The sequence below is a fragment of the Mauremys reevesii genome, linkage group 7 (genome assembly GCF_016161935.1).
Source record: "Mauremys reevesii isolate NIE-2019 linkage group 7, ASM1616193v1, whole genome shotgun sequence".
NCBI classification, from domain to species: domain Eukaryota; kingdom Metazoa; phylum Chordata; order Testudines; family Geoemydidae; genus Mauremys; species Mauremys reevesii.
The window spans coordinates 50,922,525-50,947,973 of NC_052629.1; the positions used below are offsets into that span (position 1 = coordinate 50,922,525).

General features: G+C 41.6%; 1 protein-coding gene across 11 annotated transcripts in view; it reads right to left on the reverse strand.

The window, feature by feature from the left end:
- Positions 1-25,449, reverse strand: part of GRID1 (glutamate ionotropic receptor delta type subunit 1) — an 845,372-nt gene that overhangs the window by 195,815 nt on the left and 624,108 nt on the right. For all 11 annotated transcript variants that reach the window (XM_039480948.1, XM_039480949.1, XM_039480953.1 and 8 more), the window contains one exon: positions 6,282-6,335. In XM_039480948.1, the coding sequence (XP_039336882.1) occupies positions 6,282-6,335 (54 nt within the window). The remainder of the gene's footprint in view (positions 1-6,281; positions 6,336-25,449) is intronic.

Here is a 25,449-nt window from a genome sequence, read left to right on the forward strand (position 1 = left end):
GGAAGAAATGTTCCATGTGGACAGGATAGTCCATAATTGTCCCTTATTGCATTACTTTCACCTTCCTCTGAAGCATCTGGACCACTGGACTGGTAGGTATGGCTGTTTGATGTTCCTAATAGAACAACTGTTCATACTGCTATGGGGTTCAGAATCATGTATGTAACCTGAACATATTAAATATATTACCCAGGAAGACAAGTACAGCCAAAAAAAAAAAGAATGAGCTTAATACCTAGACTTTTGGAAGGTGGAAAGGGTAGATGCTCTAAGAGCTCCACACTTCACCTTCTTTCCTTCAAAGGTCCATCATCAGGTGAACCTATCTGCCATCTGAGGATGGACGACAACGCCTGAAGGGAAAAGCGGAGGCACAATATGAAGTGTTTTCTCTGCCTCCTGCCATCTGCACAAGGTAGCAGAGAACCAGTTTTGTGCCAAAGCATAAGTCCTTGCTCCAATTAAATTTTCTTTGGATGCTTAATATGTGTGTCTAGAAAAAGAACCAGATTGAAGGGTACTTTGAGAACAGAGGAAGGGAACAGTAAGACAAACCAACAAGAGCAAACCTGTTGCTATTTTCCAGTTTTCACCATTTCTTAACTTATCTGTATCTCATATTCAGATTTATCTTATATGTGTATCAGATGTTTAGTGCTTTTCTGATATTTCACATAGGCACAGGCCCAAGTAATTTGCAGTAGACAATTAAAAAAAAAAAAAAAAAAAGGTTCCCCCATCCTGCAAGTAGATGCACTAGTAAGAATCTACATGAGTGCTAGGAGCTGTGCTGATGAATCAACCTGCAGGATCAAGGCTTAAGTTTCTCCCTTCTTTAGATAGCTTTATTTTTCTCACCATCATATTTGGAATCTTTAAAGTGCTTCAGTGAAAACCATAATGGATCTGCACACAAATAACTTATTAACAAAACCTTTATAGAAAGAAAAAAATATATATCTCCTCCCTAAACTACATTGGGTGACAAGTTACTAGACTAGTTACTAGATCTAAGATAGGAGAAAATGCTTGACATAACTCTCTATTTTCCTGTAGTACTTCTTGAAATAATTCCGATAGTAAAGATCCAATGCCTCGAATCCCCATCCTCTCTCCACCCTAGCCCAAACATTCACATTTTCAGAATTTACAAATGACTGCAGCTTGACTTATAGTGCTTGTTATTCCTTCAGGTGCTATATGTGATAATTATAAGATTGAAAAAGAAAGATAATAATCTGTTATTGTAAATTAATAATAAGGACCTTTTTGTATCTGAACAGATGCAGGTTAATCTGAATCAACCACAATCAGTTTAGTGGAAGGGCAACAAATGGAAACTGCAGTCTAGTAGAAGCTCTAACCTTTAGTTTTCCGATTTATTTTTCACACCTTATAATTAAATCTATTTTTAAAGTACTGAAAGTGTCAGCAATTCACTTGCTGTGCATCTTTCTATCAAAACAATGTAAAATTACAATATACTTTTCCATTCCAATTGACTGATGTTGAGAAACAGAGCTGAATTCATCCCTGCTGTAACTAAAGTCACTGCAGTCACATCAAGGATAAATGTGGTTCAGATACCATAGTTAAGGCTCAAGTTGATTTGAAATGAAATATGAGACACACAGTTCCCAGGAACTTCAAGTTTGTCAGCAAATATATTAAATAAATGATTTGATCTGAAGTATGGACAGTGCTTTCTTGTTTAAACTTTCACTGTCATACGTATTTTGCATTAGTTGAGAAAAAGATATATGCAAAAATGGCAGCGCAGAATGTGCCAATGAATGATAGAGAGTGGCACTCACACTACACCTTTATTTTTATCCTGTCTTTAAACTGGAACCGCCAGAATTATTAGTATTTGTATTATCCAGATGCATTGAGTTAAATAACCCCGTCCACTGCACAATTCAAGGGGGGAGGAATGGAAAGGGGTGGGTGGGGGTGAGAAAGAGAAGAGATAGAAAAGAAAGCAAATATTAAGATAAAATATTAAGATAAAAAAAAGAAAGGCATCAACACCACTGTCGGGGCCAACAAACACCAACAAACACCAGAAGAGTGAGTATCCTTCTGCCAGTCCATCACAGTGTGAATGGCTCCAACAAAAACTGCAGGGCACAAATGGAATTTTTCGAGGTCTGTTGCTGAAAAGTGATGGCCCTCAGTGACTCTGACCGCCATCACTGGGGGTCACAGGCTCTCAGCACTTCTTGGAACCAGGACCCTGGGAACACATTGAGCGGTACTAAAGACACTAAAGTTATCATCCTCATTGGCTTTTGCTAAGGCTTACCCACAACCACAACTTCCAGTCTGGCTTTTTCAAAAGGTACTTGAACCATTTAATCCACTATTTAGACTCATTCCTCTCCAAAGCATCAAAAGGCCCATCCACAAGCCAAGAATGTAAAAGGAAAAGTGTTTAAGTGTTTGTGCGTGTAAAACAGGAAGTTTTAAACCATTTGGATGAACTTCTTAATACATAACTTGGGCCACAACGTTGGTTTCCTGGTTCAGTTCTCTATTTTTGACTAATCTACAATACTAAAGTGGAAATAAGGTAACTATGGGCTAAAATGAGGGATCATTGAGAGGTATAATTTTTTCCCTAAAAAAAAAAAACCACACACACACACACACACACACACACACACACACACACAAAAAGAAACAATGTACAGCTTCTGACATGCCAGCAATTTTTAATTATAAAATACCTGCAATGGAACCAGCTAGATACAAAATATCAAGTGTATTTTGTGAGGATGGGAGGATTATCATCAAATGGTGATTCAAAAGGTAAAATATTGGAAGTAATTATCTATTTTCCCTGTGTACCCAGTGTATTTCCCCATCCTGAAAGGCTTTGCGCTGGAGCATTCCTTCCTCCACTGGCCTGATCCAAGTCCTACTGAAGCCAGTTAAAATATTCCTCTTGACTTCAATGGGAATTGGTTTGAGCCCTTGCTTGAAGCTGACTGGAACCCTTTTAAACCCACCAATGCCACTCCTAAATTGAACAGTGGGATGACTAGAAAAAGACTTAAGTCATTAGAGATCACCCCATATAGGACACTGATCTGAACTGGAGCAATGTAATTCAAGGCCGGTCCCCTGCTCCTCTCAGACTTGGTGGTATTTACTTATTTTAAAAGATTAAAATAAGTGGGAAAACAGAAATTCAGACTCCAAAATTTAACCTCAACCCCATGGTGTCAGAAATGGGGACATGAAAAAGAATCAAAACATCCATTCAGTGGTCAAGTAATGATAATTAAATAGTCTAATTATAGCAAAACTGCAATAGACACATCATATGAATAAATCAATGCTGTGTACTCATTCAGACTAAGCAGAGTACAGAGATGGGTGTGAGTCATAAAGTTCAGGTCCGGATTTGAACTTAATTTGAATTTGGGAAATGGGGAATAGCAGAGAGAGGGATGGGTTCCAGGATTCCATTGTTTATACAGTAAATAAAGCATTAAGAGCCAAATTGTAAAACCCCTCCCTCCCATTGATGACCAGGTACTTTCATAAATCATCCCATTGCCTACAATGGGAATAATTAGGTCACTAGCTGCTCAGTGTTGCAAGCTGGGGGTTACAATCTGGTCCAAGAATATAAAAGATGAAAGAAATATTACTATGGTAGTTTGTTTGCTTGAAGTCTAACTAATCCCCACAGTGCAAACCAGTTAGCTTAGATGGTTGTTCAGGTCTTCTGCATCAAAATAAAGTGTGATCAAGACTTACAATGTGCCTCATGGGAGCATGCAAGAGAGTGGCCATGTGATTGTAATGTGCACATAAGGCTTGATTCTACACGATGCTGAGCACTCAAGCCGCAGACCACCAACGCATTTAAGCACATGATTAACTTTCAACAGGTGAACAGCCCCACTGGTGCACTTAAAGTTAAGTGCATGCTTATGTGTTTAGTTTCATCCAGACCAGAGTGCTCAGCATTCCCTGTGCAGGGGACAAGACACAGTGTAGGCTTTGTGTTCACTTGAGTTTAGAGGCTGATTCCTACTAGTGCCCCTCAGGACTGTCATGGCTCTGCCCCTTTCTGCACTGGAGCTGGCTGGCCATTTACCGAAGAGCATGCTGAACCCCTCAGTAGAGGAGCGTGGCATGCTTAATCCTCTGCAGGCTGCGTTCCCCTGAATCTCTCTCTGGGAGGAAGTGGCTGTGCACTAGCCCCAATATGTGCCTTTTATGATATAGGTCTGATCTGGCATATTACCCACAGAAGAAAACATTGAAAATAACAGTTCCAATTGCTTTTAAAAAAACTGGATGCGACTGGATGCTGGATTCCAATCTGAGAATCATAGGCACATATCAGTGCAAGTCCAGGGAATGGCATTGCCCCAACATCCCCACTGATGTCAACTGGACATTGTTATGTAGACAGTGGTATCTGGATGAGGACAGGATGCTCTCTCATTGTGCATATATGTATAAGCACAAAGTTTAGATATGCACAAATGCATGCCTGTGTATCTCAAATTAGAATAAAGCCCTAAGGAGTCTGCCCTTCTATATATGTAGACTCCTTAGGGCTGAAGAATGTACATTAATAACGCCTGCCAATCCATATTAGAGGTCAAAATGGTAACCAACCCACAGTACCCCTGAGTAAGCAGACACCTACCTATTCCCATTAAACTGGAAGGATTATGACATTTCTCACATTTTTAGCATGCATATTCCAGCTCCAGAGTTTCATGGATTTGAGATATTTTATAGTTTTCTTTTTTAACTCAATTGGATTTAATAGAGTCTATAGTTCTTGAACCGATATTTATCACTGAATAATATTTATGTTATTATTTCTACCTGCAATAACAAGTCCCCTGGATTTTATTACATTATATGGGAATTCTAATTTGTTCTTGTCTCGTGAATCACTGATTGATACTTTAGATTTGCATTTTGCCAGTGTGGCTTCCCCATCCACCCTCTAGCAGGAAAAGAGATGCATATTTCGTGCTCTCAAAATAAGAACAAACCTGACACCTTTTGAAGGTTTGTTGTGGTGGTGATTTTTTGTTTATTTGTTTAAAGGTATTTAGACTTGGGCTTTATGAAATGAATTTTAACATCTGAACAACAACAAAAATCCCAAACAAAACCCAATAATAAATGCTGTGGGAAACATTCAGTGTGTTATCTTTATGTGAATATAAATACTGACACACTGTGAGCTTTGCTGATATTTTTTACTGGGGCATTACAGTAGGTGACAAAGCAGAAGACACATAAATGTAACAGGAATAGGAAAGAAATTCATTAACCTTTGTATACAGAGATTCCGCCCCTCCCGCCCCATTTAGTTATAGTGAAACAATGCAATTTATAGTCACTGTTAATAGATAAGGCTACTTTAACCAAAAACTATTTGTTAGATGCAAAGAAGAAACTGAAAAGCGAACAAAGGAATCAGCAGTTAAACCTGTGTATATATATATATGAATCTAAGGCAATGGATTTAGTCAGTTTTTCATTTAAATATTTTATTAGCCTTTACAATATCATTATTAAAGAACACAAATGTCTAAACTAATATGGCTTCTCTTAAGCCATTAGAGATGTATAATGATTATGCTGGCATATCTGGGATTCTAGTGTATAAAGCTTTCCAGAGTAGAGACTGTACTTTAACATTTGTTTGTATAGATCCTGATTGGGGTCTCTTGGTGTTAACACAAAATAAATAATAGTTGTGACAGGACAAGATAGAGGTCCTCCCCACCCTTCCCCTTCCCAAGGGAATGATAGGTAAATTGACATCTTGAATTGATATTATTCTGGCCAAAAGAACAACATAATTCTGCAGTAGAGTTACACCACATATCATGTAAGTTCATGTTGTAATAGGCCAACAATTGACAGACTTTAAATCTAGCCTCACTGTTCTTTACTATTGTCAGTGGTTTCTGACTGCAAAATGAGGTGAGGTGTCTTTTGAGCAGCTCTCTTTGCACTAAAAAGCTAATGGAATAGATCACTATGGGGGGAAAAAATGAACAGTCTTTCAGTTGTTATCTGAACTGGGGACTTTATTTCGGTATTCAGCCTGTGCCAATTCAAATGAGAGACTAACAATGAAGCCACACAAACTGAATTCTTGTATCATTCAAAAGCAGAATGGAAAGTGTATGCCTCTGTCTGATTTGTTTAAATGCATGGAATAAGAGGAACAAAAGTAGATGAAAGAGTTAACACTAGGAAAAAACTAGCTCATCTCTTGGCTATCTTACCTCATTTACAAAGACCCAGTGACTATCCTTGGAAGCAAGGTTGGTTTCCACAGCCTACAGAAAAAAATAAATACACACATAAATAAAACTAAATAAAACGAAGATTTCCAGAGTTAATTTATAATTTCTGATAAAAGGACATTATTACAATGTTCATTTTGAGACCTGTTTTCTTTGTACAGTTCCCTTTATTCATACTGCTGCTACTTTGCTGAAAGTCATCTAATCTCTTCTGCTCATGTTTCATTTTGATTTGAGTATCTGCAGCAATATAACCTCCATTTGAAGAGTTGCAGCAGAGCAGTGCATCACCACCATATGGAAATCTATGTGCAGAAGCAAACTTAGCATTCTTTGGTCCATGGCTGCAGGCAAGTGTATGGTATATGTCCCATGGCGTGTCATTTTTAAACTTCCTAGGATGATATTTCTTAAGGCTGCTGGTAGGATGTTGTCAGTATTCAACAGGCCTCTCATTAACATACACAGATAGATCTTGTCCAGCTGCAATCCCTGGGTTAGTACACATATTGGGTGAAACTCATACCTGTGCAGAAAGCCAGCATAAGGCATTTATACCACCTAGGTCTCCCCTTATGTTTTTCACAGGCCTTGTGCTGGCCCGCTGCAGAGGGCGGAATTTCACGTTAGGCATAAGAGTCAATTTATTAGCATATTTATAACCTTCAGTGGAGACAGATTGCTACAGTTCATAGGGTCACTAATGCAATAGCAGGCAGTGCCTAAATGTTCTGGGGAACTGAATGGAAAGAGCCTGACCAATGTATGCACACAGTTAAGTTTCTAGCTATCCCCTGCTTCACTCCTCTGGCAGGCAGAGTTGATGCCATTCCAGAGATAATGAGGTCCCTTACAGCTGCAGTTGATAGTGCCCTCAACCAGGTGTCAGAAGATCTGCAATCTGTTGCCACAAATGCAGGGCTTGTATAGTCTGGGAGAATTAGTGGTGTTTTAAAACATGTTAGCTAACATATGCTGCTTAACACATTTGTAAACACATAGTGTAGTCAGACAGATCGGTGTTTATAAAACGTACTCCCTGATTGTGGTCAAATCTAGTTAAATCATTAACACCATTTGTAAACTACATAGCTCGTTAGTAGCTAATGCTGTCGGTAAGCTACTTTAGTTACAAACTAGTTTTGACCACAATCAGACAGTACCTTTGTAAACATCACTGTATTTGTGTACACAAGATGTTTTAAAATGCCATAAATGGCTGGTGAGCTGATCTATTTAAAACCACCACTCATCTTCCCCGTCTAGACAAGTCTGGTGTATAATGGTTGGAAAATCACTTCCTCACTCTATGCCTTTGTGGTCTCATCTGTAAAACAGGGATAATTCTTACTCACCTTTGTAAAGCTTTTGAGAGCCACAGAATGAAAATAGGATGAAGTAAGGACAAATTATTTATCATCATCAATAAAATACCATTGTGGTAGTTTTAACCAAGACAGGTCTCAGAGTAGATGAGACGGTAATAGGGGTACACATCCCTATAGACAATTCTCTCTTAAAAATTGGTTTTAAGCTAATTTCCTTAACTGCCTGTGAAGGGCTTCAGAATTTGGGAAAAGACTTTTAAACCTAACTTCTATGTCCATATTTAGGCCCTTAATGTGCTGAGCAGCCAATACCTCCTACTGAAGTGAATGCAAGTTGCTGGATGCCCCACACTCTGAGTAAATGTGGATTTAGAAGCTAACATTAGACACTTTGGTTTTAAAATCTTCACCTTGGAGGCAGAGCTCCTATGGCAGAGAGTACTCTTCTGCACCCAGGCATTTAGGGAAGAATTGGAGCTTTTAACGTTCTATTTCCTGGCTTTCAGAACTGTACTTCACAGTCCCTAACTTATACGGCAAACAGCTGCAAGACAAAATGGAAGGAGAGAATCCATTGGCTGTAGCCAGCTAAGGAGCTTCTGATAGCTGGTCAGGTGTTGTATTGCCAATAAAAGTATATATGTTAATTAATCTTAACAACTAATCTATTTGACCTGCCAGAAATCTTGCTACAATGTTAAAGATATGCCATGTATTATTTAGACTTATTGCTTCCTTCCCCCCGAAAATCATACACTTCCTAACAGAGCTGTTGCAGCCAGCCTCCTAACTGTACCATATGAAAGGGATTTTCTAGGAGACAGATCAGGAACCTGAGTGATTGCTGTGGCTGAGGAATAGCACTGCCATCCATTGTGTGCTGTTCTGCGCACAGCAAATTTCATGAGCGAAAAAAACGTTATGGGATTTTTGATGGAAACAAATATTAGGGTATACACAAAGTAACTCATTCATTCATATACTGTATGTGAGTGTAGATCTCTCATAAAATTCCCAAAGGGTATAGTTGCCATTCAAGACTAATGGCCTGCAACGTTTTATTAAAAAAGAAAAGCAGCTTTGGAGATGAATAGCGTACTGGAACCTAAAAGTCTCCATCTTTTCTATAATTTGCCTTAAAACTAAAACACATAATTTCTCCAAGTTTAGCAGACAGTGAGAGACACTTTGAGACCAGTACCTTGTCCCCTTTGTTTCACCCCAAACACATTTTAACAGCCGGATTCTATAGTATAATGTTCTGAAAACCAAGATGTATAATGCAAACAACAACCCACTATTAATTGTGGTGCATAAATGGCCTATTTGGAATGACAAGCTGCTAAAGTCCATATAGATGTGTGCATGTACAACCCTGCTTGTAATTTCTCTGTAGCAAATATGACACTGCTTTGTCAGCAGAAACTGAAGGAGAGTTATTGAATGTATTAACAAAAAAAGGTGAGCATTCCATTCCACCACCAGTATTAGTAGTGATAATAATGAAAGAAAAATATGATGCTTGACAAAAGACAGTCAAGGAGAACTTCCTTTTTTTTTTAAGGGAAAAATAATGTTTTCTTTTGCACAACTTATAAGAAATTTAATGTCAGTAAACCACACCATAATCATCACACTTGAATCTTGTGGAACAAGAGAGATAGCTGTGTTATTTTTTACAAATATTACAGGTTCTTCAGTTTATCTGCTTGATATTATCCTGTCTGCCTAAATGAAGTTAAATTAAAAGGAGCTGCTAGGAAGAGCAAGCAGGAAACAACAAAATAGTCAGAGGTAAGACAACTCTAGGTAAACAGTTTCAGTGGGACAAGGGCTGAACCATTAAACAGGAAAATACTTTTCAGACATGCCAGATGAACATTACCTAGCTGTTTTGCCAAGGCCAAAGCCTAGAGATCAAAACGACTGTAAATAGTTAAAAAAGGTGATGGGGGAGTGAGTGTTCAGCAGCGTCTCAGGGGGAGAAACAGGGACAGAGAGAGGTAGAGAACCCTGCAGGAGCAGTTGGTCTGAGACAGAGGACCTGTAGGATGTGTCTGAGGCAGGAAACCATCCCTAAACTTCGAGAAGTGATAAGGTTTAGGCAACACCCAGGCATGCAGACTTCTTGTGGTTATAACCCTTCTATCTGCTTGCTATGTACCTTGGGGTGGATAGTCAACACTCCAGTTTGAGTTACTTTAATCAGCTGCTGGTTCCAGGCTCCTAGAGGGAAGTGTGTTGCAGGTGCCAACACAGCTGGAAACAGGGAGGCTGCTGCTGTCACTGCAGGATCCAGTCTAAGAGTGGTAGAACCATAGTGAGGTGAAGGAAACAAAATCTGTCACCTAAGAGGTACACTCCGAAGGGGCTGCAAAGGAATATAAAGCACCGCTTGCCCTGTAATCATATAGTGGGAACACGGGGTGCTATAGATTGGTGATCCAGACTAATGGAGTGAATCATGGACTTCCAGTTGGGAGAAGTGCAGATAGAGGCCTGTCACTTGGAAAGAGTGCCCTCAGGGAGAGACCATAGGTGTAGCTCACCCCTGAACCAGGACAGTTGGTGTCAGCAGAGCAGATACATCTGCAACACTACAAGCTTTATCACATGGCATTATCCAAGCACCTGTTGATCTGAAGAACATTCCTGAACAGACTGGACTTAATTGTGTAGCAGGTTTTTTTTATGCTAGGACAATCCCATATGGTGCCTGTTGGAGATGTAGACACCCGTCAACTGGACTGGTACCACCAACACATCTCACATAAACCAGTGAGTCTCAAACTTTTCTACACTGAGACCCCAATTTCCATGCCAAGACAGCCCCCAAGCCCTCCCTCCCATTGAGCTAGACCTTCCACTTCCATTTAGCAATAGCCGAAGGGCACAAAAACCCTGACACCTCTTTCTGACTCCCTCACAAATTATGATCACCAAGGTTTAGACCTATTGCTGAGGCTGTCTGGAGATTCAGGTAGGCAGTACTACATTGGTTTATGATCAGTTCACATTTTAAAAATTAGTTCTGTAACCATGAGGGACAGAATTGTATTTATTTATTTATTTATTTACTTTCTTACCTACTTAAAAAGAGGGTAAGAAATGACTGGAAAGGGAAGGTTGTCAGGACCTCCTCCCTCCCCCAAATCTGTTTGAAACTCCCACAGGAATTTGCAATCCTAGATCAGGATCCTCAGACTTCTGCCAACAATTCACTTCACATTTGCCACCAAGCAGCTGTGAGAAGGCAACAATTTTCAGCCACCATTGACCTGGGCAGCATTCCAGTCAGTGGCTGAGAGGTGAAAGGTTCTGTATCCCAGTAACTGTCCCCTGGGTCTTCAGTTCCTTTAACACCATATACCTAGCCATGATTTATTTAAGAGCATTTTGGGTTGTTTTTTTGTTGTTGTTGGGTTGTGGGTTTTTTTGTTGTTTTGGTTTTTTTTAAGCAAAACTAAGGAACATTTTTAACCTTTTACACTGAGAAAACAGGACACACACTTTCACCAGGAATTTAATACCGTTTAATAAACCTCAGCCAGACCTACCTCAAACTGTTTCGGCTCATTAGTAGGAGATAATTTTTTTTAAATATAAAAATCTAACAGCTTTGTTCTGGATCTACATGGACAAGAAAACATAATAGGACGTGTAGCAACAGTCCAATTTCCAAAGAGAGATGTAAGGCCATGTTGGAGTATGTGACAGCAATTAATTGAATGCTATCAAAGTGCACCTGTGTATCTGAGAAATCTTGTATATGTCTTGTATACAAATGAGTAGAGATAGCAGATATGGGGAAGTGAACTCTGGTGGGACAGATCGTTTCAGATCTTATTCCCATGATATTTAATATATATTTAGAAACTCCTTCAATTAAAAGTCCAGGAGTGACTTGCACACGTAACAAAGAATCCCGCTCCCCTCCCCCATCCCCTCAACACACACTTTATTGTAATTCTTTTAATTCATTAAACCTTTTTTACTTTTGCATTTAAATAAATAGCTTTTAGTTCACTATTCCCCATAGGGCACATCTTCTATGGTGATTAATAGATTAAAAGAAAAAGAAAATGAAGCTTTCGTAGTTTCAGTGAAGAAAATGTTTCTAGTAATTAAAGGGAAAATGTCAACCTATTCTGACCTTCCTTATAATGGTTACAACCTAGTGATAAGAACAGGAGTACTTGTGGCACCTTAAAGACTAACAAATTTATTTTAGCATGAGCTTTCGTGAGCTACAGCTCACTTCTTCGGATGCATAGAATGGAACACACATTAACTCGAATTAATATGCAAATTAGATACAATTAACACTGGCCTAAACAGAGACTGGGAATGGTTGGGTCATTACACTAATTGAATCTATTTCCCTATGTTAAGATCTCCTCACACCTTCTATTGGCCATCTTAATTATCACTTCAAAAAGTTTTTTTTCCTCCTGCTGATGATAGCTCATCTGAATTGATTAGACTTTTCCTGTTGTTATGCATACTTCCACCTTTTCATGTTCTCTGTATGTATAAATATCTCCTGTCTGTGTGTTCCATTCTATGCATCCGAAGAAGTGAGCTGTAGCTCACGAAAGCTCATGCTAAAATAAATTTGTTAGTCTCTAAGGTGCCACAAGTACTCCTGTTCTTTTTGCGGATACAGACTAACACGGCTGCTACTCTGAAACCTAGTGATAAATAGTCCATATAGCCACATAGCCTCCAAAGCATTAAATGGTGACAACCCTTAGCACGCATTCCCTGTCCTGTATGTTTACACACCTACACCCTTTTAACTTGATCCAAAGACAGTGATTGCCATTAGTGAGTACACGTTTTCCAGCCGTTACTGCAGTATTTCTCATATTTCCCAACACTTTCAACAGAAATGAATTGTGGAACCTTAAACTCTTGGTGCATGTTAACTTTTGAACAGTGACCACTGGATTAACAAACAAGATTTAAAAAAAAAAATCTAAATTTCTCCATCATTTCGTTTCTCCACCTCCAACTCTTCGTTAAAGTCTTACTCTGAATTCTAAATATGTTTTTTTCTAAAATACATCACTTCTTTATGACATTTTTAGAAAAGCCATCCCACTGTATGGGTGATAGCAAAACATGATGCACGCATGAGCTCCCGCTGCTATTCTTTAAGTTAACTGTACTACTAACACAAGCTATTCTCCAAATAGGGTACCTCCCTGCAGGTATCAGTAATAAAAATGTTGCACAGGTAATTTTCAAAATAGTGCTCTCTCGCTGGACTAATTCCAGCTTCACGACTGCTGGACTGCTTCACGAGCGCAAAAAAGGCCTAAATCTGCATCTCTCTGGAGGATTTCCTCTGTGTAAGGGATGTCCATGACAACTCCTATGCAATCCTGCCTTTCTGCCTGCTTGCTAACATAGGGGACCTGGCTGGAGCTTCCACACACTGATATTACAGCTCCTTGATGATATTATCAGCTAGTATCAGTTAAAGCAGGAGCTCTTAACCCCCAATGCTATAAAAATTCCACAGCCCAACTGAGCCACAACAATTGTTTTTCTGCATATATAAGCCACGGCCAGTGTTAGGTGGTAGCAAGCAGCGCAATTGCCTGGGGACCCATACCACAGGGAGCCTTGCAAAGCTAAGTTGCTCAGGCTTCGGCTTCAGCCCTGGGTGGTGGGACTTGGAGCCCCAGGCTTCAGTGCCAGGCGGTGGGGCTTTGGCTTTGGCCCTGGGCCCCAGAAAGTCTAATGATGGCCCTGCTTGGCGAACCCCCTGAAACCTGTTCATGGCCCCCTAGGGGGCCCGGATCCCTGGTTGAGAACCCCACTGTATTAAAGCAGCCTTTAGGCTGCTCTAACTTGTGCCAGGATTTCTCTAGGTTTGGAAGAATGCAAAGGGCTCTTTTGCATACTGAAGATTTGGATTTCCATGGATTTCTAAGTTAGCATCTGCTCTACTAAACAGGAGAGAAAAATGCTTCACAAAAAAAACTACTAAAATTGTAGTAATAAGACAAAGTGAGAATTTATTTTCTAGTTTGCTATGCCTAATTAGCAGCAATAGAAAAAAATATTGCCGAAACACTGTGTTGATTTATAATTTGTACAGTTCCACTGCTTTTAATTCTAATCATTATAATGTCTATTGCATGCTAAATAGGAGTATGCATTATATTTTTAATATATCAGGAGGATGAACTGATAACTCAGATTAATAAATAGTAGTAATATTCCTTTATTGCTTTTACTGCACTAATTTCCAGAGGCCTTTTTGTGCTAGGGGCTGTACAAACACGAAGAAAGAGACAGTTCCTGCCCCAATGACCTCAATATTTAAAGACATAAGTAAGTTTAACAAACAATGGGAAGGATGAGAGGGATGAGTAGGAAGATCACATAATTACAGAAGTTAACTATGTGCAAAACTAGATGGTCACTGGAAATTGCTTATCCTATTATAAATAAATATTAGCCACATAAGCTTACTATGTGAATGGGTTTTAGATAAATGCATACATGCAAAGCTAATGTAGGCATAGTGGAATGTTTTCTGGCCTGAGGACTGATTATATGAACAACCATAATGTGTTTGAATAACTACCATGATGAAAGGGGCACCAGCAATTATGTTACTTTTTTATCATTTATAATTTAACCTAATATATTAGGACTCCTGCATTTAATCCTATTTGCATTTTATAGGCGCCCATTTATTCCATTTCATATCAGGCTTATTTAGTGGTAAACAAAAATAAACTACTGGATATGAAATTCTTCCAAAAGCATCAGTAAGCATTTATTTTACAAACCTCTATGGGATGGAGTCTACAGGCCCCACGCTGAACTAAAGTGGGGAGTAGACCCGTACTGAGCTAAGGAGACCCTACCCCCTCGACAGGTACAAGGCATGTTCTCAATGGAGGAACAGTTTAAAATTACACTCGTAACCCCGTGGACAGGGGCGGCTCCAGGCCCCAGCACACCAAGCACATGCTTGGGGCAGCATGCCGCGGGGAGCGCTCTGCCAGTCGCCGGAAGGGCAGCAGGCGGGTCTGGTGGACCTCCCGCAGGCGTACCTGTGGAGGGTCCACTGGTCCCGCGGCTGCGGTGGACCTCCCGCAGACGTGCCTGTGGAGGGTCCGCTGACCCCGCGGCTCTGGTGGACCTCCCGCAGGCATGTCTGCGGACGCTCCACCAGAGCCGCGGGACCAGCGGACCCTCCGCAGGCATGCCTGCGGGAGGTCCACTGGAGCCGCCTGCCGCCCTCCCGCTGGGACGCCCCCAAGCGCGCTTGGCGCACTGGGGTCTGGAGCCGGCCCTGATCAGGGACTTGGGCTCCCCGTCCTCTTTGGGAGTTGAAAGCCCTGAGAGAGATTGACTAACACAACTGGACAATGAGAGACTGAAGAGAGTCTGCTAAGCCTGCCCCAAACTGAGGTGCCCTGTTCTATCAGGAAGTATCCAGGGTGTTACATAATTTGGGGGAGGTCAGTAACTGGGCTGGACAATCTGAGAGACACCTAGGGCCTTGGGTCAGGACTTGTTGGAGAGAGTGGGCCCAGGACCCCTCTCTCCTTTGTAGTGACAAGCTTTCAGGAGAGCCATCCGAGTGGGGGTGAGGGGAAAGGGAGAGGGGTGATTGAGGCTGCAGCTGGGCTCCCTCTGGGATGACTGTACGGGCGGAACCTGAAACTCCACAAGCTGACTAGTCCACCAGGTCAGTGGGTCACCAGACCTTCCTGCTACACTTAAATGTCACATATCTCTATACATGTTGACCATTCAGCTACCAGGTACAGCAATGACACAAGATAATCACATAGGTGTCAAGAAGTAACAGTTCTTTAAAGGTACACTTCTAACATTAACTAAAGAACATAACCTCTCAGGAGTCTTGCACTTGGAGTTTTACCAAAGACTTGTCACTGAAGACACAAAGATGTCTCTGAAGAATATAATGACCAAATAGAGCTTATTCAAGTATGTGCAACTCTGTTGAAGCAAATGGGATTGCATGTGTATAACCAAGAGCAATATTACCCCTCTCTGTTTAGAGAGGATTCTTCTTATGCTTCACCATTGTTTTAAAAAGATTTGCTATGCAATATCATAAGATAGGATTCACTAGATATGGATGCCAACTTGATTTTCTCCAGGAATAATAATACTTAAGACAATAATAATACCTAGTTCTTATATAGCTCTGGATTTCAAAGCACTTCACACAAAGGAGGTCATCATTATCCACATTTTGCATATGGGAAAACTGAGGCACAAGTAGGGGAAGTGACTTTCCCAAGGTCACTGAGCTGGCCAGTGGCAAAGCTAAATGAACCCAGTCTCCTGAGTACCCTAGACACTAGGCAATGCTGTCTCCCTCGAGGAAATACTGTCAGAAACTTTACAAACATACACAAAAAAGTCTTCTAATGCCTGCATGGAGTTGGAATAGACATTTTAAAACTGGACATGGATGTGAAGACAGAGAGCATTCCAGGCATAAGCCCTTTGTAAACAAACCTATTTTCAGGCTGGATGGTCACTGTCAATCCCAAGAATCATAGAAATGTAGGGCCGGAAAGGACCTCGAGAGGTCATCTATTCCAGCCTCCTATAGTTAGGCAGGACCAGGTAAACCTAGACCATCCCTGACAAGTATTTGTCTAACTTATTTCTTACAAACCTCTAGTGATGGGGATTCCACAACCCTTGAAGGCTATTCCAGAGCTTAACTATCCTTATAGTTGGAAAGGTTTTTCCTACTTTCTAACCAAAATCTACCTTGCTGCAGAGTAAGCCTTTTAATTCTTGTCTTACCACCTGTTGACATAGAGAACAGTTGATCATCGCCCTCTCTATAACAGCCTTTAACATATTTAAAGACTTCTCAGGTCACCCATCAGTCATTTCTCATGACTAAACATGACCAGTTTTTTTAAACCTTCCTCATAGATCAGATTTTCTAAAATTTTTATAATTTTTGCTGCTCTCCTCCAAACTCTTTCCAGTTTGTCCACATTTTTTTTAAAGTATGGTGCCAAGAACTGGACCCAGTACTCCAGCTGAGGCCTCACCAGTAGAGCAGGAGAATTACCTCATGTATACTTCCCATATAACACTCTTGTTAATACATCCCAGAATGATATTAGTCTTTTTCACAACTGCATCACATTGTTGACTCATTTAATGTGTGATCTGCTATAATTCCCAGATCCTTTTCAGCAGTACTACCACTGAGCCAGTTATCCTCCATTTTGTGATTATGCATTTCATTTTTCCTTCCCAAGTGTAGTACTCTGCACTTGACTTTACTGAATTTCATCTTGTTGATTTCAGATCAGTTCTTTAATTTGTAAGATAATTTTGAATTCTAATCTTGTCCACACATAGCTGTCTTCTGAAAAATGTATAAGCATATTCTCCACTCAATTATCCAAGTCATTAATGACAATATTGACTAGTATCAGACTAAGCAGTGCCCCCTGAAGGACCCCAATAGATTCTCACATACCCCCCGTTTGACAGAAAATCACTGATAACTACTCTGTTATCTTTCAACCAGTTGAGTACCACCCTATAGTAATTTCATCTAGACAACATTTCCCTAGTTTGCTTATGAGAATGTCATGGGATTGTGCCAAAAGCCTACTGAAATCAAGATATGTCATGTCTGCTTCCCCCCACCCACTAGGCCAGAAACCCTGTCAAAAAAGGAAATTAGATTGATTTGGCATGACAAATTCATGTTGGTTATTCCTTATACCCAATTATCCTCTATAAATTGATTGTTTAATAATTTGTTCCATTTTCTTTCCAGGTATCAAGGTTAGACAGACTGGTCTATAATTCCAAAAGTCTTCTTTGTTCTCCTTTTAAAAGACAGATACTTAATTCACTCTTCTTCAATTCTCTGGATCCTCACCCATCTTCCAGGAGTTCTCAAAAATAATTGCTAATGGTTCAGAGATTGTACAGTAGGATTAATTTTATTAGGCCCTACTGACTTGAATACCTTTGACTTATCTAAATATTCTTTAGATCTTAGTTCTTTCCCTATATTGGCTTGTGCTCCTTCCCTCTTGTTGTTAATATTAACTGTGTTGAGTATTTGATCACCATTAACCTTTTTTGTTAAGACTGAAGTAAAATAGACATTAAACAGCTCAGCATTTTTGATGTCATCGGTTATTAGCTCTCCTTCTCCACTAATCAGAGGACCTACACTTTCCTTCATCTTTCTCTTGTTACTAATATATTTAAAGAACCTCTTCTTATTGCCTTTTACGTGCCTTTGCCTTTCTGATTTTGTCCCTATATGCTTGCACTATTCTTTTGTACTCCTCCTTGGGCAATTCAGACATGTGTCCTCCTTTTTGGATTCTTTTTTGATTTTTTAGATCATTAAAGAGCTCCTGGTGGCCTTTTACTATTCTTCCTATCTTTTCTTCACATTGGAATAGTTTGCAGCTGTGCCTTTAATATTTTCCCCTTGAAAAATTTCCAGCTCTCCTGAACTCCTTTTTTCCTTAGATTTTCTTCCTCTTCCTTTTGCATCAGGATAGGTTGATGTTGTGCCTCTATTATTGTCTGTTTGAGAAACTGCCAGCTTTCCTGAACTTTTCCCCTCAGATTTTCTTCTAATGGGACCTTACATACCAGTTCTCTCATTTTGTTAAATTCTGCTTTTTTGAAGTCCATTGTCCTAATTTTAGAGTAGCAGCCATGTTAGTCTGTATCCACAAACAGACCAGGAGTAATTGTGGCACCTTAGAGATTAGCAAATTTATTTGAGCATAAGCTTTCGTGGGCTACAGCCCACTTTATCAGATGCATAGAATGGAACATATAGTGAGGAGATATATATACACATACAGAGAACATGAAAAGGTGGGAGTTGTCCTACCAACTCTAAGAGGCTAATTAATTATGAGAAAAAACTTTTGTAGTGATAATCAAGATAGCCCATTACAGACAATTTGACAAGAGGTGTGAGAATACTTAACATGGGAAATAGATTCAATGTGTGTAATGACTCAGCCATTTCCAGTCTCTATTCAAGCCTAAATTGATAGTGTCTAATTTGCATATTCATTCAAGTTCAGCAGTTTCTCGTTGGAGTCTGTTTTTGAAGCTTTTCTGTTGCAAAATTGCCACCTTTAGGTCTGTTACTGAGTGGCTAGAGAGGTTGAAGTGTTCTGCTACTGGTTTTTGAGCTTTATGATTCCTGATGTCAGATTTGTGTCCATTTATTCTTTTGTGTAGAGACTTGAATAGATATCTGTTCAAGTGACATCATCATAGGACCTAATCACATCAGCCACGTCATCAGGGGCTCGTTCACCTGCACATCTACCAATTTGATGTATGCCATCATGTGCCAGCAGTGCCCCTCTGCCATGTACATTGGCCAAACCACACAGTCTCTACGCAAAAGAATAAATGGACACAAATCTGACATCAGGAATCATAACATTCAAAAACCAGTAGGAGAACACTTCAACCTCTCTGGCCACTCATATTGAGTATTGCCATATTAATTTCCCAACAGATGTTTGAGTAGTTAAAGTCCTCCATTACAACCAAATCTTGTGTTTTTTATATTTATGTTATTTGTTCTAGAAATGCCTCATTCACCTCCTTTTCGTGATTTGATTATAGCAGACTCCTCTTATGATACCAGCCCTATCTTTTCCCATATGAATAGCCATTCAACATTTACAGTAAAATGAATGTCAGTATGCAATGTAAATCTTATGCATTATGCCTTCTCAGCTTTCTTTATATAGAATAGTTTAGGTTCAACTTCAAGCTGCTTCAGCAAGTTAGGTTTCATGTTACAGGTTTTAAGCAAAATTCAGGTCATGCTATTTGTAGGAACAACAGACAATACCTATAACATTATATAAATGCTTTCTAACAGACAAGTAGCACACAATAGTGAAGAATAATTCTATCTGTCCCCTTTTCTCTTTTAAAGTGACTAATGACGATGATGGGTGCCTTAATGACAACACTGACAGCTGAGGCCCTATACCTCCATGGAACAGGTATGGAATGGCATCAACCCTAACCTGCAGGGACCAACTGCAGGATGGGGGCAGGTCAGTCTCCATTACTATTCAGTCTTGGACAGGGTGAAAGTAATAATAAATTCTCCTCTGGCCCCCAGAAGGAGTGGGGCCTTGGTCGAAAGGGGCGGAGCCTCAGACGTAAGGGGAGGGGGCTCGGGGTCAGCCTCCCAGAGCCAGCCCATCTGCGCTGCCTGGCTCCCTGTCGCCCAGGGCTCCAGTGGCGATTTAAAATGGCCTGCGGCTCTGGCCGCTTCTGCTGCACCTCAGGCCCTTTTAAATCGCTGGCCCTGGGGTAGCTGCCCTTTTCCCCCCCACCCCCACCCCGTCGGCAGCCCTTTAACATCATTATCCCTTTTGCTCTCCCCATCAGTGGCCCTGCCAGTAGGGTCCATACTGGCAGGGCCACCAACAGGTGAGGCAAAAGGGACAGGGACGTTAAAGCTCTGCCACGGCAGCGCTTTAACGCGGGCTGCGTATGGGCCGGTACTGGCTTCTTACCGGTACACCATACTGGCCTACACCAGCTCACTTTCACCCTTGGTCTTGGACCTCTCCAAGCCCCACTCTGAAGTAGTATAGCAAAAAATGCCAATTTTTATGATATGGAGGCTGAGGCCATACCCTTTTAGTCACTACTAATCTGGCTATAAACACCTGATCTATGTGAAAAGTTACATAACCCATTACCCATCTTTTCATCAATTCAGACCTATTCTATCGCTGAAACCCTTTCAAACTCCTGTCTGGTTTAAATACAAGGGAAAGAAACTAATCTTCCAGCCCTCAAACAGGTTCACTTTCTAATCAGTTTCTACCAGAAATACTCTTCTCACACCCCAAATAAATACACACATAAATAAATTTTAAACAGAACTGAGGACCTGCTTATGATAATGTGTTTCCCATTCACTAGTAGTTCCAAGGGAAGGCTGTTTCAATCAAACAGCGGAGAACACAATACTTATTTTCATCTATTCTGGAATTCGAAGACCCTTCCTGCACATAGATGCAAAGAGCAAACAGTATTTTCCTTCTACTCCACTGCATCGACATAGCACCTACATGTCTCCTGTGTACTGGTTAAATGATAATTCCCTCAAATAGCTTTGAAACAAAACCAGGCCTTGAGAAACACCCAGTAGATATACGAAGGCAAATTCTGCCCTCCGGAACATTCACCGAGCTCCCATTGACGATAGTGAAGTCAGTTGAACAGAATTTAATCCACTCAATCTGTTTGCTTTAAAACCTGTTACCAACAACCATTGTGTATATACAGGGCCGGCTCCAGACCCCAGCGTGCCAAGCGCGCGCTTGGGGTGGCATTCTGCTGGCAGGGCAGCAGGCAGCTCCAGCGGACCTTCCGCAGTCATGCCTGCGGGAGGTCCACCAGAGCCGCGGGACCAGCGGACCTCCCTCAGGCATAACTGCGGAGGGTCCGCTGGTCCCGCGGCTCAGCTGGACCTCCCGCAGGCATGACTGCGGATGCTCCCCCAGAGCCGTAGGACCAGCGCACCCTCCGCAGGCACGTCTGCAAGAGGTCCCCTTGAGCCGTGGGACCGGCGACCGGCAGTGCGCCCATCGCGGCGTGCCGCCCTGCCTGGGGCGGCCAAATTCCTAGAGCCGCCCCTGTGTATATACCTATCCTCTCCCCTGAACACACACGCCAAATTCTGCCCTCACTTACATCCATTCAATCCCTCCAATTTTATTCATAAACTTGCAAAGAACTAAGTGAGGCTAGAGGTCAGTCAAAACATATACATCTCATTCTCATAGACGCATACCATAGACAGACTCATACACACACACACACACACACATTTTTCTTTCACTGATTTTTTTCCCTCTCGAATGTTTGATAAACTTATCTACCATTTCAGCTAAAAGCATTGATGAGCTTCAGTCAGTCACAAAGCTCAGATATGGATCCACATTTCCGCAAAGCTTGTAGGAATAGGTTTGAGATCCAGTATGGTGACTCAGACATGTCTCAAGTTACAATACTATTACATCCAGCCTTACCATGTGTAGAAATTTGTCAATAAGAATGGTATTTTTAAAAGTATTGAACAACAGGGTAGAAATAGATTTGATTGCTAACAGATTTGTCACCAGTTTTTCCCTCTCCAAACAGTTTGCATGCTGGAAAAATATACTGTGATTTTATTTAAAAAAATTCAATATAACTAAACAATTTCCAGTCCATCTAATTCACATGATTTCCTCTAGTGTTCACAAAATTAAGGACAAATGGGCTTTTGAAACTGACACTTTCTCCATGTCTAAAAAATCTGCTTCTCTACTAATTTCAGGGAAACCCACATTCATTACAAATTGTTTTTCAATTCTTTTCATTAAACTGAAACATATTAGCATTTGTAAGTATTGTAATTTAGGGTTTTGTTTTTGCAACAGAATCTAAATAATATACAGATTAACATTAAAATATCCATGTTATTGAATTTTCAGACAAATTGAAAGCAACAAAAATATGAAATTAATAGGTTTTTAATTTTAAAATCTTTGTACGTATTTGACTTATAATGTCTCATCTGATTTCTATTATCTTATCAATTTATGGAGGCATCTACAAGAGAAACTCATTATTACTAATGAAATTTACCCACGCCTCAGTGGCAAAAACAACATACAATATATATTGTATCATTTCTGCGAATGACTTTAGAAAAGCACGTTTTAGTTTTAACCCACTAATCTCCCATTGAGGGGAAAAAAAATTCTGCCTCTATGGCAGTGGTCACCAACCGGTATATTATGAGCGACTGGTCAATCACGGAGCCTCTGAAAGTCTATCTCAGTCACTGAGACTGAGATCCACGGTCAGAGGCTCCACAATTGACCAGTCAATCATAATAGGGTTGCCAACTCTCCTGCAGCCAAACCGGGAGATCAGCTGCTAACAGTTCGATGGTGCAGTGGAACTCAAGCAGGCTGCTTGCCTGCCTTGGCACTGGCCCCGTGCCACTCCCAGAAGTGGGCGGCATATCTGGCAGTGTCCCCGGGGGCAAGGAGTCTCAGCGCGCTGCCTTAGCCTGCAGGCACCACCCTCGCAGCTCCCATTGGCCGGGAACAGGGAACCACAGCCAATGAGAGCTACAGGGGTGGTGCCTGTGGACAGGTGCACCGCATGGACCACCTGCCCTTCCCCTCCTCCAGGAGCTGCTGCCAGACATTCACGCCCACTTCCAGGAGCGGTGGGGGGCCAGGGCAGGCAGGAAGTCTGCCTTAGCCCCACTGCACTGCTGCCAGGGAGCTACCTGAGGTAAGCGGTGCCTGGCTGGCATCTGCATCCCGAACCCCTCCCACACCCCAACCCCCTGCCCCAGCTCCGATCCCCCCCACACCCAAACTCCTTCCCAGAGCCTGCACCCCCTCCTGCACCCCAACCCCTTGCCCCAGCCCTGAGTCCCCCCCACACCCAAACTCCCTCCCCGAGCCCACACACTCTCCTGCACCCCAACCACGAACCCCAGCTCTGAGCCCCCTCCTATACCCTGCACCCCCTCCTGCACCCCTACCCCTTGCCCCAGCCCCCTCCCAGAGCCTTCACCCTGCACCCCAATCTGCTTCCTGAGCGCTGAGCGCCCCCCCAGAGTCAGCACCCCACGCTCCCTCCTGCACCCCAACCTCCTGCACCCAAACTCCCTCCCAGAGTCCATACCCTGAACCCCGCTCCAGCATGCCCACCCCCTGCCCTAGGATCAGTCCAGAACCCCTCCAACAGTCTGAACCCTTCAGTCCCAGCCCAGAGCCCAGAACCTCTCCCGCATCCCAACCTCCTGTCCCAGCCTAGTGAAAATGGGTGAGAGTGGAGGAGAGTGAGCGATGGAGGAAGGTGGGGTAGAGTGAGTGGGGTGGTTCCACACAGGGTTGTGGCCTCAGTGAAGGGGCAGGGCAGAGGGCAGGGCAAGGGTGTTTGGGTTTGTGTGATTACTGTTATTTCTACATTTTCTTTGAGGTAGATCCTGGGTTGCACTTAAATTCAAAAAGTGATCTTGTGTTTAAAAAGGTTGGAGACCACTGCTCTATGGGTATTTAGCTTAAAATCTGAGTTTATACCAAAATAGTCTAAGAAAAACAGATTAGTTTAACTGTATATACACAGACTGACTGATAAAATGCAGTCCAACTTTTGCTCCCTACAAGGAGAGCACCTGTCAAAAAGCGTCTTTTTTTAAAAAGACCAAGGGGAAGTGTGGAGAGATAGTCAGCCTCTTTACTAAAAGCCCAACCAAATTCATATTTTACATCCTGCCACACAAATGAAGCTTGGAATAATTTCCATAAAAACTAAACTAAAAATCAGGAGTTAAATCCAGATATCTACCTTATAATCAAAATGTTTCATTTTCCTATTAATCATGATTGCCACTTGGTCCATTTTTTGAGCATTTAAAATAAACTATTTGTACCTCTGTACATGTTCACCGATATCTACCTACGCACTGTGTAATTGATAGACAAATACTAAATGCACACAAAAATACATTTAAAATTCCTTAAAACTACAGTCAGAGCTTTTCACTCACTTGCTTCTTCAAATAAGTTCATTTAAGCATAGTCTGAGATCACAGAAGCATGTTTAACGTTACATAATGTGTTCTGCCACTGGGATTCTTTTAAGGGCTACAATAAATCCCCCGCCCATGCTTTCACAAAGAACCGCAGACAGTTTCTCTCTTCATGAACAAAGGTTACATAGTGGACATTGGCCTGGACAGTTCATGAGGCATCTCTAAGGTTCCCGGGAGTTCTCAGACCTCTGGCAGTCCTAGGTTATCTGGACCAAATTAGCCAGTGTCTTAGCTGTAAGTACTGTACTGCCAGTCCACTGAGAGATCTAAGGCTATGCTTGATACAACAAAAGATTACATTCAAAATATATCAGACACCACAGAGATTGCACAAGATGAAGGCCTTATCCTTTGGTGCTGTAACAAAGGAACCTTGGTGCATATGCTACGGGGCCAGGGTCGCTCTAGGTTTTTTCCTGTCCCAAGCAAAAAAAAATTTGGCTGCCCCCCGTCCCAGCCCTGGGCTCCTTGCCACACACCCCTGCTGCCCAAGCCCTGGGATCTTCCCCCCCCACCCACATCCCCAGCCGCCCCAGCTCTGGGCTCCCCCCTTTTCCCCCACCATTGCCCCACACACACACCTCCTGCTGCCCCAGCCCTGGGCTCTCCCCCACACACACCTGCACCCTCCTTCCGCCGCAGCCCTGGGTCACTGGTAACTCGCTCCCAGGGCAGGTCATTCAGCAGGAATTTCAGATGTGCACAGAACAGACAGGATTGGTTCCCATATGGTTACAGAACTGCAGTAAAGTGGAACAGTTTTCAGCTTGTGTGATTGGAGGATATCTGGATACATATTATAAGATTGTCCAATCTACATGAGGAAAAGTTGAGGTGCCTTTATTATTCTTTTGTTCCACTCTTTATTTCTATGGGGAATTTGCCAAGGAATATCACTGTTTTCCTTTTAAAGAAACAAACAAAAAAGGCAATGGCTGTTGAAAATAGCAATTCCAGTCCTAATAACCACTGGGAAGCATTTCTTGCTCCATTTTATCCTACTTTTTCTACAGCAAGTTACAGTGGATCAGTATATTTGATTTGGGAGAAATGAAGTAACAGCTGCCCAAATTGAGCTTGAGCACTCCTGAATTTTGAGGTGTTCAATTCTGGAAGGCAGGTGCTAGATTCTCTTTCTGAATATTAGCTA